The following is a 17,741-nucleotide window of genomic DNA, read 5'->3' on the forward strand; positions in this document are numbered from 1 at the left end:
GAAGCCCCTCAACTCGGGAGTCATTCTCACTAAAAAGGGCGATTTATTTTTATTGGGTTTTTTTTAAAAAAAAATTTTTTATTTTGGTTTCGTCTTTCCTTTCGCGGACAGTTGCGGGACTGTGAAATGTGAGGCGCCGCGGACACCTCTCTCGCTCTCTCTCGCTCGTGCGCGTGCGCGCGGGGTCCTAGCGATGAAGCCGCACTGGTGTCACGTGCTGGGGGGGTCCACGTGGTCCCGTCTGTGTGTGTGTGTGTGTGTGTGTGTCTGACTTCCTCCCCATCACCATCACTGTTGCTGGAGAGTGTCCAACCCCTACATTCCCACCTGGACACATGGCATTAGGGTGTTGCAATGGGAATGGGAACTCTCTCTCTCTCTCTCTCGCTCTCATTCCAGAAAGTATTAATAATAATCCTCGCGTTTGACGCAATACGGCGCCTTATCGCGTCTTCCGAGACGTCTCGAAGCGCTTCGCGGAAATATATTGTCAAGTGAACTGACTATATAATAATAATAATAATAATAATCCTTGCATTTGATATAGCGCTTTTCACGTCGGGAGGACGTCCCAAAGCGCTTCACAGAACACACTGTAAAGTGAATTGACTGTATATTTGTGGGCGAACGCGGCAGCCAATTGCGCACAGCAATGTCCCACAAACAGTTGTAGATTGAAAATGACCAATTTATTATTGTTTTTGGTTTTGGAGGGATTATTATTAGGCTCTGTGTGGAGTAAGGAAACTTGCCCAAGGTTTCGCCCTCTGCCTGGAATTGAACTCAGGTCTCTCACTTGCAAAGCGAGTGCTCTAACCACTGAGCTACAGGACTATGTTTTGCGGGGGTGGGGTGGGGGGGTAGTGGGGGTGGAGGGGGGGGGGGGGGGAGTATGATTAGGCGCAGTTTGGCAAACAAAACCCCTCTCCCCCCGCCCCCCCCCCCCCAAAAAAAATGGCTTCGGGAACCGCCCCCCCCACTCCCAGCGTGTGCGTTGGGGGTAACGGCTGGAGTCTCTTACCAGCTAAACCCGCATAGCTTGGCAATGAGGGCACTCCCTGGCAAGTTTCCCAGCTTGGACCACACCCGACATGTTAGGGCGAGAAATACAAAGTCACAACACTTTATAGCAATTCCCTCTGAAGCGCTTTGATATTATATGCACTGTATTAAAATGCAAGGATTATATTTCAAGTTAATAGAAATCGAATGAATGAATGAACGAACGTACCCAGCTCCTCCAGCTTTGCTAATGGATAGACCTGTTACGGGTTTCAATATGCGTTTACCTCAATTTATCTACACTGCATCTGGTATTCTACAACCCATCTGTTCAATTGGTGCAGAGAGCTTGATTTTATCAGCAAAATTACAATATTACATGAAATGCCCCTCCATTTATCTCCCAACAAAGCTGAATGATACTTAAAACATTAGATCACTACTGACAGTGACTCATAGAAATCATATAGACCCATTCTGATCTCACCTTTCCAGAACCACCATCCGTCCCATGGAGTCCTGTAGCTCAGTGGTTAGAGCACTCGCTTTGCAAGCCAGACACCTGAGTTTATTTCCAGGCAGGTCAGGGCGAAACCTTGGGCAAGTTTCCTTACTCCACACAGAGCCTAATAATAATCCCTCCAAAAACAATAATAAATTGGTCATTTTCAATCTACGACTGTTTGTGGGACATTGCTGTGCGCAATTGGCTGCCGCGTTCGCCCACAAATATACAGTCGATTCACTTTACAGTGTGTTCTGTGAAGCGCTTTGGGACGTCCTCCTGACGTGAAAAGCGCTGTATCAAATGCAAGGATTATTATTATTATATACAAAAAAACACAAGTTAGAATTATTCTATGATTAAACATCTCATCTTTAATATAGCATTGGGTGTAAATCATGACCAGACTCAACTGATCAGAGGAAATATACGAACAAAACCTCAAATTATAATAAATTTATTAAATAATATTTAAATTGCATATTACAAAAGAAAACTAGATCATTAGTGTCATTTAAGCACCATATATATTACATTATATATATATCTTCCTACCAAGAAGGTATGAATACCAAGAGAAAATGCTGAAGTTGATCTCAGTAATATACATCACCTTCTTTGGTTTTATGAACTTTTATACATTGAAACTGTCAGAAATAAACCATATTTTGTTTTGTACCAAGACCTTTATGGATTGCTAAACCAGAACCAGTTCTGCAATGAGATTTAAATGCCATTGCTTTTCGGCAATCTTCCCTGAAAGACGTTGGATGAAAAATAATTTTCTTGTAATAAATGATTTTTTTAAAATCACCAATTATTTGGACAAATTTCTAATTAATTAGCATTTGCTGCTTTTGATCAGAACTAAACAAATTGATATTTTTTCGCAACCATCCAATTTGAAGCACACAGCAATCAAAAAAATATTGAGAACCATTTTCAAAACATTTCAAATTCCATTAGGTGCGTTTTGATATCAAAATTCACCTTCGTTCTTAAAAAAGTCTTGTGGTTAGTAAGAAGTACACTGTCATGCATCTCAATAGACCGGCAGTGGGAGGCCAGTGAGCCAAATGATCAACTCAGCTGCCCATTAATCAATATTATAATGGAATGATTAGAAAAAAGAAAGTGCCCAGAATGGTGAAATACAAGATTTTCTTAAAATAAATGGAATGGAAATGTAAGTATATAAACCATTTCAAGAAGTGTGACTTAAAATTTAACGCCAAAGACAGTTCAGATAGAAAAAAAACAATGAGCATCTGATCCGATTATGATCAGAATGGACTGCAGAGCATTTTAACCGTTACAGCTTTTGTTTTGTGGCTTGTAAACAATACAGGATCAAATACTGCTTTTGAGTTTTGTTGTATAAAGTCCAATAATTCTATCATTTAATCATTTCCCCACCCCAGTGTGATGATATTCAAACATAATTCAGACAACATTCAGGCAAATAGTAAAAGGAATAGAAGCAAGACTGAATCCTTCAGGCTTAAACAGGTCGGCATTTTTTGGAATGAAATGAACAGCAAGCGTCCAGACCTAGTAGGTTTCATAATGCTACGAACTTATTCCCTGTATTGTCAGATTGTCAAACTTTTAAATACCAGTAGTCATTGGTGAACCAATGACTGGTAGCTATTTCACCAATTATTTTATGGAAATAACTGATTTATTTTGTGATACTGGATAATGGGAATAGTTGAGCTGGGCAAAGGGACATTTTTTAAAAATGGCAATAAGCTCAGTCACCTTTGGCTGGTTGTGTTTTTCCCCCAAGTACTGTATCTGAATGATTTACTGAATGAAAACATGCAAAATGATAAATCACTTTGGGAGCAATTTTGGCTGATCTGAAGCTGAATTTTAAACATTCATTCTTGGCCATTATACTAATTTTTGGTTCCCTTGTACTGAGATTTACAATCCTCATACTATAAATTATATCAGTTTTGCTAAAACTTCACAGATCCCACAGATCTCACAGTCCATTTTAAAACACACAGGCGTTCTGCAGACGTGTCTTGCATTCAGAGAAATGTAGAATTTGATGGCAATAAAACTGAAAGTCATTTTAAATAGAAAAGCGCTCAGAAGAAACATTATCTACATAAGACAAGAGAAAGTACACTTTACAATGTTAACCACACTGGTGGAAAGAGCCAGAGAGGTGCATTAGATTTGCACTTATTTCAGTTTCTGCAGCTGTCGTGGGTACACCTGGGATAACGCTTGCTTTCTTAGCCTTTCACTAGTTAGGTTCATACTCTCACGTAAGAATGTTCATGAGTTTAAGTTTTCATTTTCACTTGCGTCCAGGTCTCAATAATACATTGGGTTGTTTCGGTGGTAGTTTTGGGGGGGTGGCAGGGGTGTGTGTTATGTGGTTGGGGGGTTTGTTAACTTCATTCTTTCCATGTCATTTTGTCAAACGCATTGGTTCAGTTCAATTGGCAGAAGTCGAGAGCATAAGTGCTGCCACAAAGTTCATAGTATTTCGCTTTGACGTTCCTCTCTTGTCCCGTTTTAGTCTGGGTTGGCAGGTGCTGATTGGGATTGTTTTCGCATCGATAGTCGTGGACACCTGGGACATGTGGTGGAATTATCGTAGTAACAGTCCCTGAAAATAAACAGATAGGGAATTGATCAGCATTGCTGTGCTGTATTGACCAGGTGGATGACACTCCCAGGAAAGCCTACACATAAAACGGGATCTCTCGTAAATCAACATCGTCTACAGCTCTTTAAGAGCGAAGTCATTGATGTTACTCCATTCCTCAAGAGAACTCACTTTTGCCATGCCTTTTGAAGGCGTAATTAGATAGTTGGCAACATTGGCAACTCCCCACAGTGTGTCCTGAATTGTATTTCCTGTTCAGTTTAAGCTTTTCCTTTAAATCCAGTTGGGAAAACGGAACACGAGGAAGAGGAGATGGATAATAAAATAAAGTCGCCATCAGAGTGCTGCTGCTGATAATGTTGGATTCTTGACAACATTTTAAGGATTATTTTTGACTTTCATCTGTGACTTTGGGAAAGAAACTCAAAAATGCTACATTTACCTCAACTCTGTAGCATTCAGGCCACATCACCGTATTCCAAAACCAAATATGTTCCGTTTACCCTCAATCAGTCTACAGGCTGACGTATTGAGTCATCAGCTCACGACATATGTTGGTCTTCCTCCTTTTGTGGTTTGAAGGAAATTGCCCTTCAGTTTACATCTGATGTGAAAACTGCATAAGGAAGCTTAGTTTGGTACCGTTTGAACTCAATTACCGTGGGTTAGGCTGTAAATTCAGAATGGTCTGGAATCAGCAGCTGGGGCATAAATGGGAATCTGCCAGAGATTAATTTTAATGTTACCTTCAGTTGTTTGCACCAACCTGTGGAATACAGCTGAACAATCTTGACACACTGAAGTGTGGCTGTCAAACGGAAAGAGCACATCTCCCTCTTTGCACAGCTCACAGACAAAACCTTTAGCTTGACATCTCTACAAAAGAGCACACAAAGCCAGAGATTAATTCATATATATATATGAATAGTATATTATATATTACATATAATAATATATAGTTTATAGCTAAACTCTAAACATGTTTTAAGGGGGGGAGCTGGTGTGTGTGTGGAAGAAAGGTGAAAAAGATAGGTCTTAAAGCAGGCTTTGAAGGTGGGGCGGAAGAGGACTGGAATGACTGGAATTGTATACTGTGTGATTAAATAATTTACTATAAATTGAATTTTTAACTATGCATTTTATTGGAGAGCAAACACATTTTCCCTATTGCCACATCAAATGGAGCATTACTAAATACAATTTAGTAGGAAAGCTTACTGAAATGTTGCTCCCTGTGACCCAATACCATTTCCATTTTGAGAACCAATATTTTCTTTGTTCATCCCCAGTAACCAAAGTCTGCCTTTACCTCACAGTCCAGTTTGATGTGCTTTGCAAAGGTGGTGTGGATCTCAGTTAAAGCACAACTCAGTCGGCCCGTGGCAATGTCAATCAAGTCCTGTAAGGAGTACATTTCGTCATTCTCCACAAAGTGCTGTCGATCCTGCAACTGCAATTACAAAACATTCAACTGGTTCATTGGAGACATTGATAACAGTTATAACTATAAGTCATGTTGTGCTTCCACTCCCCTCCATTCCTCCCATATACTAACAGATACACATCTGAGGATCCACTTGAATTTGTAACTGACCTGAAGCAGCAGTCTGGCTTCCATGGCCTCTTTGCATGTGATGAAATATGGTTTCATTAACAAAATATCTTGTCGAAGCTTCTGTGGATATAATATACAATTGAAAAAAAAAGAAATAACTGTTTCATACCTTCAAGTTCAGAGCAGAGAGCTTTAAGAGTTTTAAACAAAATTTAATTTTTAAAAAATCCTTTGGTAAGACTTAGTAAAATGTGGATCAAGAGTGCAAGTAGTTTGGGAAATTTACTCACATGTTAAAATGTCTGTTTATTCAGATCTGCACCATATTGCACTTTTATTAAAATTAAATGGAACATCTGATTGATCCATCTACATTATCTTTTCAAACCCAGTCTACTATTAACTGTCTACAATGTTAAAAGTATCTGAATCAGGTTTCCATAAACTAACAGTGAGCAGGAGTGTACTTTGCCTTTTACTCCGTACTTCCGGACCAATTCTTATCGAGTTTAGCAGATAGAGAGCAAGTTCACTTATGATGCATGTTACAATCAAAAGAGCACATTGCATCTAGACTTACCCGAATTTCGACCAGCTCTTCCACATAGTTGAAGAGAAACGGATTAATTTCTTTAAGTTTTAGTACTGGCCGAGACATCATTAGTGTCAGGTACCTCATACTGTAACGACACACCTAGAGAAGGGAAACAGCACAGAAAGATAAATCGGGTATAGGCCTTCCAAACAACGGTGGCTAAAAATGTTCTTGAGTTCTCACCTCTACTGAATTTCTAGCAGTCTCACAATTATAAATATATCCATTCTCTCCTGCTATGAAATCAGCCACGTGTGGCAGATAGAATCGCATTGACTCCAACTAGAAATTGCTGCGTTGATGCATTTAAACCGACTTACCTTTTTTTATATATAGCCATTGTGTTTCAGTTAACTTTTCCTTAAACTAAAACGTTTCGAAGTTTCTTTATGTTAGTCTATAGCTCTCCTCTGCACCGATATTGTCTATAATACATAATAATAACAATCCTTGAATTTGTTTTAACGCCTCATCACGTCTTCTGAGATTTCTCAAAGCGTTTCATAGAATATACTGTGAACGAATAAACCGTATATTTTGTGGGCAAAAACATGGCAGGCGACTGCACACGGCAGTGTCCCACAAACAGTCGTGGATTGAGTGACCAAATTATACATTTTTTTCTCTCTCACTGTGATGTTTACAGTCTAAACGCAACAGTGAGCACAGTCTGATTCGGACCCTTGGCGCCCACTTACTTACTTTACATGCTTCAAAGTCCCAGTTGTGGATGACACGTGCAGGTATGACTGCCACATCATTCCAGTGGCAGTTACTGCAGTAATATTGTCCTGTGTAGTCACACTTCCGAGCTTCACTGGGCACAGCGCCTAAAGAAAAAGATGTAAAGTAAACACGAGTGAGTTAGAGATGCAGATCATAAGCAATGGGGGTGGGAGAGAGAAAGGAGAGAAAAAAAAGAGTTGAAATGAGCCCGAAGGTCAAGGAAGACTTTTTTTTGTTCCTTTTGATCATTTCAGCAACGGAAATGAAACTCAGAATACAAGCAGAGTCGATATAAACACAAGTTGTTGTCAATCCTAGTGAAAGGAAGAGTTCGAAAGCATCTTGCAAGCCAACTACGCACAGGGGATGTCGGGAATGTTCAAAATGACAATCTTATGAGCAGTCTGCCGTAGAGACACTTAATGAGGCGCTTCTGACCATTTCAGCGATATACATCACTGCTGGACCCCAGAATAGCTGATCTTTCATCTGGCGACTAGGGGGCGATCTTTTCATTAATGCAGCGTGTTCCTTTAATCACAACAGAGATAGTACAGATCTAATTAGTAGAAATATATTTTTATAATTCTCTCTATATATATATTAAAATGCAGTGTTTTATCAGCCTGACTCAGTTGGTTGAACTCTCACCTCTGAGTCGGACTGTTGTGGGATATTTTGTGACAAAGTTCCTTTGAACAGGAATCACATTACAAGAAAACAAGACCTGCAACTGAGACAGACCCAAGCCAACAGCTCACAGCAGCTTACCCAAAGTACTTAAGAGACTCATCAGACCTGAAAACACAAAAGACTACTTGTGAATAGCTGTCCTGCTAATTAGCACTGATACGTAAGGGACCCCGTGGTGAAAAGGAGTTGGTGGATTAGCTTGACACTCTTTGCATTGTTTCTATTTATAAAATCAAAGGAAAGACCCCATCCAGTTCAATTGATAATTTATTAAAGTATTACACTAGTTCAAATAAATCTCCCAGGTAAATTAAAGCCAAGAGTATCTTGTCGCAATCATAACAAACCTGAGGAAAACAATTCACAGGAGAAAACCACAACAATCTGGTCAGATTATCTCTAAACTAATACTCAGTGCTCTACAAAATTAAAACATCCATTCCAAATCCCCCATGGTGGGAGGGTGACCAACGCCATGGAGGGTCTTGACACAGGTCTTGAAGGAGGCAAGGCGAAGGCACTGTGGGATAGAATTCCAAAGGGTGGGTACAGAAACATAAATGCAATGCAGATAGAACATAGTGTAGGGCTGATGTACTTACGGAGGGAAATTGGTTGCCGACATTCTGCACATCTGTAATCCTGTCTGTCCAGTCCCACTTCTGGACAAATGTTAAGTTCAAACTCAGATTGGTGGCTAACCTTAGATCTCACACAAGGTTTGGCAATTTGGTTCAAACATTTGCTGTGGCAGCGGTAGTAACAGCCTACAAAAGGCAAGAAATGAATTGAGTTAAACATGGCAATCTGCAGGATCATGGGAATAAATGTGTTTCCTCCCGATGCTGCCAATTAAGAAATGTATTTCATAATTCTCTAGGTGTTCCAGACAAATGCAAGGCATTCACCTGTGCAGGTATACCAGGTTTGAAGTAAGCCCCAAATGATGGTGCTACACTTGTCACAGAACTGTTTGACACTCTTGCTTTTTTCCTTGTAGAATCGATGTTCAAGTAAGATTTGAATATTTGGCTCATCTTCATCAGGGTCCTAAACAGAAAACCAATCATGAGATAACGATCATCTACAACAACAATTCAGAGTCAGAGCAGAAGCTCGAGCTGGGAGGGAGGTAAGTGGTCAAAGACGCAGTCAAAGAGAGAAGTCTTCAGATGAGTTTTGAAAGTGGAGGAAAAGGGGGAGAGAGGTGGATGGGCAAGAAATAAAAGTTCACCTGCCAATGGTGGAGCCAAGTAGTCAGGTTAACAAAAGATTGGAAAACTGGAATTAATGTTCACAATACAACAGTCAAATTGATCTGGACAAGAGGGAGGGAGGAGAAAGAAGGGCTTATACCAATCTTCTCCCTTTCGTATCACCTGATTGCACTCCGTCCCTCCTTGTGGTATGGTTCCAAGGGCAACTCCACCCTGCTTGCCCTATCCAAATACCCATTCTTTACAATGGCAGTTTAGACATTAGTGTGAACATCTCAGGTATGGATTCTCTACTCAGTAAAAGTGCAGCGAATCTTGACCACAATTTCTTCCTTTTCGATGATCTCCTCTATGCTATTTTTTTAACCGCCCCTTTAAAATTTTATCTTCAAAAAAAAGGCAACGTTTTTCCAAACCTTCAGTTCCTGTAGTTTAAGGCGAAGATGTATAAGTTTAACAACGGCATCTTTCTGCTTCTCGGATTGCTCTGGCAAATCTAATATAACCTGCTTCACCTCCTCGATCGCACGCTTCAAATTTTCGATGTCCAAGACACCAAAAGATCCCTGCAGAAGAGGAAAGACGATGATTACCCATGAGGACACAAGCAACAAGCATTTGGAGATTGAGATTGTCTCAAGATGCAGTTCCCCTGATGCTGTCTGCAGCTCACTGAACCATGTACAGTGCCTTGGGACGTCCTCCTGATGTGAAAGGCGCTATACAAATGTAATTTGCTGCTGTTGTAGTACTGGTAAGCTTCCACAACACTAGATCCACATCCAAACATGTGTTCACACACAAGCTTGAATGAACCGTCCGGTGTGAAGGGTGCTATATAACTGCAAGTTGTTGTTGTTATTGTATAGGTTCATAATAATTGCATTTGATGTAGCACCTTTCATGTCAGTTGGCTTCATGTCATTTGCTCCGACTGTGCAATTTTTAACTATATCTACGGTGACAATGGGGAAAGATGGGGAGGAGGAGATTGTCCTGCCACTGTATCACAGGAATACAGTGTTGAGTAAAGAGAGTAGGTCAGTCCAGTATCATGGACCAAAGCCATCTCCTCAAGGAGCTATAAGAGACAGTAGTGAGCAATGCCAGTAAAGAACATTTCATTCTCAGTACAATATTGTTTTCCTAATTAAGCTGAACTAATGGGCATGAAAACAAAGGAAACAGCAGTTTCCACTAACAGGGTTCAAAACTCGCTGAAGTGCTTCCGACATAATAAATATCTCCTTTGCTTTGTTATCAACATCAAGGCTGCCATCAGCGGAAAAATGCCAAGTAAATGCTTCCAGCCATATTCCAGAAACAAAAGCCTGCACTAAAGCTTTTCCTGGGTATAAAATGACTGTTGTTCACACTTTGCACAGTTTTGCCTAACATTTTAACTAGTGTTAATATCGGGCTAATACTCCCTCAAAAAATAAAAATGGTTACGTAATCTATCACTGTTTGTAGGACACTGCTGTGGGCAATTGGCTGCTGCATTTCGCCCACAAAATACACAGACAATCCATTTTACAATATATTCTGTGAAGTGCTTTGAGATGTCTCAACAACGTAATAAGGCTCTATATCAAATGCAAGGATTATTATTACAGTGTTCTAACATCCCTTCTAAATTCCTGCTCATTTATGTGTATGAGCTTTAATAAATATATAATCTTTCAGGTCTGATCTGAATACTGTATTATTCACCAAATAAATGATACCACATAAAATAACTGCACCTCTGGACTAACTAAAGCAACATTCTGGGCAGACATTAGCAAATTAGAACATCTGAATGGCTTCATCAGACCTGATCTTTAAAAGCAGATGAAAATAATACTGTAGTAACAATACAGTCACCTTGAAGAAATCTGCAATTAATAAAACAGGGGCATTAAGCTTCCTCCTTACAATGAGGATTTTGTTCATTTAAAAGCACCATTTTGTCTACGATCGATAGTTTGCCAGCATCTCGTTTATCTACCTTACTGGGAATTGCTCTGCATATTTCAATCATATACTAATATTACCTCAGTATTATTTACATCAAAATCAATACTCACCACTGGCTTTGAGAAGTGGTCCTCAGCCATACCCAGGTCCATCACTCTGTCTGTGTGGGAATCGACCTCCCTGAAGAAGGTGTCTGTGTGCAATCCTGTAACAGGAAGAACAATATCCATCATTGGAAATATAACGTGCTGATCAGTATGCAGTGATAGTATCAGAACAGGATCTGGATAAATTCTAACAGCAACGTCTGCAAGGCCGATAAGACACAGACTTGCACAGCCTTCAAGAAGAAAAAAATAATTTGATTCATATACTACAGTCCTCAACAGGTTAACATTTTCTAGCCAGCTTCCACACACACACACACACACACACACACAAATCCCACTGCAGAATATTCACTGCAGAAATGGCTACCTCGTCTTCAAAACGCTGAGTGGTTTTGAAATATACCAATAAAAGCTCACAAACACGCACACACGCACACGCTTGAACGCACACACACACACACACACACACAAAATATCAAATACAGTATAATGACATGCACCCTTTATTTTAAATCTACTTAGCTCAAAAGATTCAGCTGCTTGGACAAAACAAAATTAAGGAAGTGGATTGTGTTGTGACCAGCAGATTCTTTAATTAAGTATTGATTGCATAACGTTTCTGAGGTTGCTCCCCCCCCTTCTTCCTTCCAGCGTTGACTTCTCAAGTCATAAGAACAGTTACGTCAACTTTAGGATTGTTCTTCAGCAGTCATTTGGCTGCTGATAACTAGCACGGAACTGCCCTCACGATTGCCAAAAGGTGTAACATTTGCAAGGCGACCACTGCTGATACAATGCAACCTTTTTATCGTAAAGCGTCATATAATTGGTCATAATTCAATTGAATATTTACAAAATTATTTTCTAGTTTATTTCGACTCTCCACCCTCTCCCCCCTTCACTTCAATCACATCTTAATAATGGTATCCTTTGCACTACTAGCCCTCCTCTGATCTGGATTAAATACAGAGGGTTCTGCAATGATGCGGCAACTAATTTGTGAAACAAAATCATTTACTAGAGACAAAGAAGCAAACAGTGGCTACAGATAGGATGGCTCAAGGCCCCAGTACATCATGACACAAGCCTGCGAAAGCTCATCTACTGCAACAACGATTCAAACCGCAGCAGTTATCGTTCCAAACACACGGATAGGGAAGCGTGACGAGAGGCCGAGAAATGAAAACTGAATGTACTCGAGCAGCAAAAACGGAGTACATTCCAAAACACAAAGGCGCGCTTTAATCCATCCTGGCAGACAGGAAACATTGTGGAAAAGCAGGACTAATATCACCAAAAGCTACAGTCAAAAAGTCTTGCTAAAGCCAATACCAATGATGGAAGGCCAATTATTGTTACTGAACACACCAATCTGTCTGAATAGTCAGTCAATGTGGATCGACACAATAAACAAGTAAAGAGGATCATATCTATCGACGACAACCAGCCAGGAACTAAACACGTAAGCTGGCAAGACAACAATATTTTGGAATGATCCGAATGGGATGGAAAACTGCTGATCCACATCACACTAAGGATAAGAGGAATGTAATATTGCAACTGGACCAGAATCATTTGAAAGAATGTAAATCTGTAGTCAAACAGACAGAGATAAAACAATCACGGCTTCTGAGTCACAGAACTCTTATCATGGGACAAGCAAAAAAAAAAACCCGAAGAGAATCGGACTCCTACTGATGTCTCACACGCAGCTATTTTTCTGTTGCAGACGCGCACATTTGTTTTCAAAATGTATCCATGCGACAAAGTAAAGAATCTTCCTTGTGAACAAATTAAAAGTCATGTCCTTTGAGAAAGACATTGGGAGCAAAGTGTGGAGTTCACTGGAGAAGAGGAACAAGGATCTGGAACTTGGAGATCTATTATAGGATGAAGTCACATTCACAGAATTAGATTTGTTTTCGTTTGAGAAACGATTGAGAGGAGACATTATCCAAGTTTCTAAAATGCAAGGAGAAATGAATAATATACAATAGTTCCAAGCAAGCTATTGAGCTCAGACTAGGATGATTTGCTGCCTTGGAAAGTGATGGGTTTCAGGATAAAATCAGTTGTAGATCCCTACAACTGATTCAGTTGTAGATCCCTGTGCGCAATTGGCTGCCGCGTTCGCCCACAAATATACAGTCAATTCACTTTACAGTGTGTTCTGTGAAGCGCTTTGGGACGTCCTCCTGACGTGAAAAGTGCTATATCAAATGCAAGGATTATTATTATTATTATTACAGTGTAAATGGCAGTCTTGCTTGTGGTCAGAAACCAAAAGTTATCCTCCAACTGCAATGCTATGTGTATTGGATTTTTAGAACGCAAATGTTAAGGTTTTTGTTTAATTTACAGCCGCCTTGATAGTCATTCTGCTGCCAGCAATGCAGTTATTCTGTTAAAAGCAAGATCACGAAAACAGCCTGACTTGCAAATCATCAGGGGGAAAAAAAATCATTTAAGACTCAAAACAGAGGGCTGCACAACATAAATAAATAGATTTTTCATTCCTACGCGTCAATCATACCTGATTCTAATATATTCTGCATCAATGTTGCATCCCTTTTTTTTTGCATCTTTGTTCATGGTCCCTCGTTTCTCTTCTCTCCAGACCACACACAATAAAAATTAGCAGTTGGCCAATCTCACTCACCAGTAAACTAAACTACTCCGATGGTTCCAAATTTGAAATTGATCTCCAGTTACACACTAACCTTTTACTGTCCAATCATCCTCTTCTTTGGTATCTTCCACCTCCACACTCTCAGTTGGATCATTGTTGAAGGGGTTGAGATGGCCTTCTCGAAATCGTGCCAGTTTTGCATTGTATTCCATGTCAGTCTGACCTGAGTAAAGAGAAAAGTTCAGAGCCAACCCCACATGTCAAACTTACTTAATTTTTCTTAAAGGTAGATTTTTCATACTACAGTATTCCACAAAGTTACTTTAGCTCAGCAAAGCATTAACCAAAGTATCAGCAACCACCACACACTCGGACCAGGATATTCTCATTCAGTACACTATGCAGTCTTCCATATTTGAATCCACCAGCAAGTGTTCACAGTAAAATATTAATCAATTTCTAGGTGCAAATACAGTATAAACTGCTAATTATATTTAGACAATTACCTTTTCTTTCCTGTAACTTAAACCTTTTTGCCCACAAAATACAGAGTCAATGCACTTTACAGTATATTCTGCAAAGCGTTTTGGGACATCTCAACGACATGATAAGGTGCAATATCAGATGCAATGATTATTCTTATTATATAACAAATAATATATTTGATCTGTAAATAGGATTAAAAGGTTTGGCTAGATAGAATGATTTAATAAGGTGGATGTTGATTGGCTGTTTACAATTGTCGGTGAGTCCAAAACTAGAGGACNAAAAATATAAAATAGAAAGTAGTTTATCTGATAAGGACTGCAGGTGATTGTATATCATTTACAGTATATTCTGTGAAGTGCTTTGAGATGTCTTGAAAGACATGATAAAGCACTATATTAAACACAAGAATTATTATTATTATTATTATTATTATTATAGCGGGGTTAATGATCTTTTTAAAGCCTAAAATAAAGTGCTCTAACAAAATCCTAAAAATCTGACTGGGCTGATTTTTAAAAAAAATATATCACCTTTTTCATGGGTAGAAGAAAACAACTCTAAATCAACACAACTTTCCAAATGACAAACGCTCGTGGTTGTTAAAGTTATCTATTAAGTTAAACAATACAAGATCAGAGGAACTGCCTGAGTTCCCCACATTAATGTTACACAGACAATACAGATACAATGCAAGGTTTATTATTATTATTATTGTTGTGGTAACCTTCTTCAACAGTAGCAATTTACATTTATATTTCACCTACAAAATACAGCCAATTCACTTCACAGTATAATAATCCTTGCATTTGATATATATTAACAGTATATTCTGTGAAGCACTTTGAGGCGTCTCAACGACATTATAAGGCGCAATGTCAAGTGCCGGAATTATTATTATATAGTCTGCTTTTCACATCAGGAGAACGTCTCCAAGTCAACTGAAAGCTTTTGATCCCTGCCCAATACACGCAAAAACAAGCCACTTTTTTAAAAAAAAATAGCATTTGTGCACAACAGGCGATAAAAGAGTCGTCAAAGGCGTTGCTGGCAGGAACGGGAGGTTTGAAGAGGATAAAACTTGTGACATTTTGGAACCTCTCCGGGTGGGGGGTGTGTGTGTGTGGGTGTGTTTGTGTGGGGGGGTGTGTGTGGGTGTGTTTGTGGGGGTGTGTGTGTGGTGTGTTTGTGTGGGGTGTGTGTGGTGTGTGTGTGTGTGGGGGGGGTGGGGTGTGTGTGTGTGGAGGGGGGGTGGGGTGTGTGTGTGTGGGGGGGGGTGTGTGTGTGGTGTGTTTGTGTGGGGTGTGTGTGTGTGTGGGGGTGTGTGTGTGTGTGTGTGTGGGGGGGGGGTGTGGGTGTGTGGGGGATGTGTGTGTGGGGGTGGGTGGGGGGGTGGGGTGTGTGTGGGGGGTGTGTGTGTGTGTGGGGGGGGTTGTGGGGGGTGGGGGGGGGTGTGTGGGGGTGTGTGTGGGGGTGTGTGTGTGGGGGGGGTGGGGTGTGTGTGTGGTGGGGTGGGGTGTGTGTGGGGGGTGGTGTGTGTGTGTGGGTGTGTGTGTGTGTGTGGGGGGGGTGTGTGTGGTGTGTGGGGGGGGTGTGGGGGGTGGTGTGTGTGTGTGTGGGGGGGGTGTGGGGGGGTGGGGTGTGTGTGGGGGGTGTGTGTGTGTGTGGGGGGGGGTTGTGGGGGGTGGGGGGGGGGGGGGTGTGTGGGGGTGTGTGTGGGGGGGGGTGTGCGGTGTGTGTGGGGGGGGTGGGGTGTGTGTGGGGGTGTGTGTGGGGGGGGGTTGTGGGGTGTGGGGGTGTGTGTGTGTGTGTGTGTGGGGGGGGGGGGTGTGTGGGGGGTGGGGGGTGTGTGGGGGGGTGGGTGTGGTGTGTGTGTGGGGGGGGTGTGGGGTGTGTGTGTGGGGGTGGGGTGTGGGGTGTGTGTGTGTGGGGGGGTGTGGGGGGTGGGGGGGGTGTGTGTGGTGGTGTGGGGGGGGGTGTGGGGTGTGTGTGGGGGGGGGGGGTGTGTGGGGGGTGTGTGTGTGGGGGGGTGTGGGGGTGGGGGGGGGTGTGTGTGTGTGTGTGTGGGGGGGGTGTGGGGTGTGTGTGGGGGGGGGGGTGGGGTGTGTGTGTGGTGGGGGGTGTGGTGTGTGGGGGGGTGTGTGGGGTGTGTGTGTGTGGGGGGTGGGGTGTGTGTGGGGGGGGTGTGTGGGGGGTGTGTGGGGGGGGGGTTGTGGGGTGTGTGGGGGGTGTGTGTGTGTGGGGGGGGGTGGGGGGGTGTGGGGTGTGTGTGTGTGGGGGGGGTTGTGTGGGAATGGTGGGTGTGTGTGGGGGGTGGTGGTGTGTGGTGTGTGGGGGGGGTTGTGGGGGGGTGTGGGTGTGTGTGGGTGGTGTGGGTGTGGAGGTGTGGGTGGTGTGGGTGTGGAGGTGTGGGTGGTGTGGGTGTGGAGGTTGGGGGGTGTGGGTGTGTGGGGGGTGTGGGTGTGATGGAGGTGGAGGTGTGGAGGCGCTTTACGTTTGGATCAGAAGCTCTTTGTTTTTGTGAATGAGAATTCGAGGCAGAGAGAGACGCTGTGGAGACGCGTCCAGATAACGCGGTGACGTCGGCGGTGACGCGAGGCCGCACAGTAACGTCGGTGGGCGGAGTCCGGGGCTGAGGGGGCGCCGGAGCTGCACCTGAATAGCCTTTAACAGCGGCGGTATGTGTTGCGGGGGAGGGGGGGGGGCAGAGCTCCAGCCCCGGGGTCCCCCCCCCACAGCCGCACCCCGGCCCCCCACAGCCGCACCCCCGGCTCCACTCTCAGCGCGCGGCCTGAGGGCCTCAGCACCTGCCCGGTCCAGGGTCATTGTCTTCCCCCACATCCCCCCCCCCACACACACCACCAACTGCACCCCCCCACCCACACACATGTACACTGCCCCTCCCCCACCACACACACACTGCACCCCCACCACACACCCACACACACTGCACCCCCACCACACACCACACACACACTGCACCCCCCCACACACCCACTGCACCCCCACCACACAACACACACATCACTGCACCCCCCACCACACACACAACACACACTGCACCCCACACACACACACACACACTGCACCCACCACACACCACACCACACTGCACCCCCACCACACACCCACACACCTGCACCCCCACCACACACACACACACACACTGCACCCCCACCACACACCCACACACACTGCACCCCACCACACACACACACACACTGCACCCCCACCACACACACACTGCACCCCCCCACACACACACACTGCACCCCACCACACACACACACACTGCACCCCCACCACACACCCCACACACACACGTGCACCCCCACCACACACCACACACACTGCACCCCACCACACACCCACACCACACTGCACCCACCACCACAACACCACACACACTGCACCCCACCACACACACACACCACATGCACCCACCACACCACACACACACACTGCACCCCCACCACACACACACTGCACCCCCCCCACACCACACACACTGCACCCCCCACACACCACACACACACTGCACCCCCACCACAACCACACACACTGCACCCCCCCCACACCCACACCACCCTGCCCCACACCACCACACACACACACACGCACCACACACACTGCCC

The 17,741-nt window shown here is 43.3% G+C and overlaps 1 protein-coding gene across 2 annotated transcripts; it reads right to left on the reverse strand.

Moving 5' to 3' along the window:
• Positions 1–1,948: 1,948 nt before the first annotated feature.
• def8 (differentially expressed in FDCP 8 homolog) lies at positions 1,949–14,068 on the reverse strand. 2 transcript variants are annotated; one of them, XM_042340367.1, is made up of 11 exons: positions 13,712–14,067; positions 10,992–11,086; positions 9,339–9,488; positions 8,614–8,755; positions 8,308–8,472; positions 6,989–7,116; positions 6,272–6,385; positions 5,731–5,811; positions 5,446–5,586; positions 4,883–5,012; positions 1,949–4,136 (listed from the first exon to the last, which is right to left on the reverse strand). In XM_042340367.1, the coding sequence occupies exons 1-11, from the start codon at positions 13,830–13,832 to the stop codon at positions 3,958–3,960; spliced, it is 1,446 nt and encodes a 481-aa protein (XP_042196301.1). In that variant the 5' UTR covers positions 13,833–14,067; the 3' UTR covers positions 1,949–3,957. The 2 variants fall into 2 exon arrangements, with proteins under 2 accessions (XP_042196301.1, XP_007887526.2); XM_007889335.2 differs by having other exon boundaries at positions 3,980–4,136; positions 4,903–5,012; positions 13,712–14,068.
• Between the last annotated feature and the right edge of the window lie 3,673 nt (positions 14,069–17,741).

The sequence above is a fragment of the Callorhinchus milii genome, unplaced genomic scaffold (assembly GCF_018977255.1).
Source record: "Callorhinchus milii isolate IMCB2004 unplaced genomic scaffold, IMCB_Cmil_1.0 Scaffold14, whole genome shotgun sequence".
NCBI classification, from domain to species: Eukaryota; Metazoa; Chordata; class Chondrichthyes; order Chimaeriformes; family Callorhinchidae; genus Callorhinchus; species Callorhinchus milii.

Bases quoted from the DNA above. Each gene is read 5' to 3' on its own strand.
- def8 (XM_042340367.1), bottom strand. From the start codon at position 13,832: ATGGAATACAATGCAAAACTGGCACGATTTCGAGAAGGCCATCTCAAC. The intron at 9,489-10,991 runs GTGAGTATTGAT...CCTCTTCTGCAG, and splicing joins ACCACTTCTCAAAGCCAGTG to GGATCTTTTGGTGTCTTGGA. The intron at 5,013-5,445 runs GTAAAGGCAGAC...GCTCTTTTGTAG, and splicing joins ACATCAAACTGGACTGTGAG to AGATGTCAAGCTAAAGGTTT.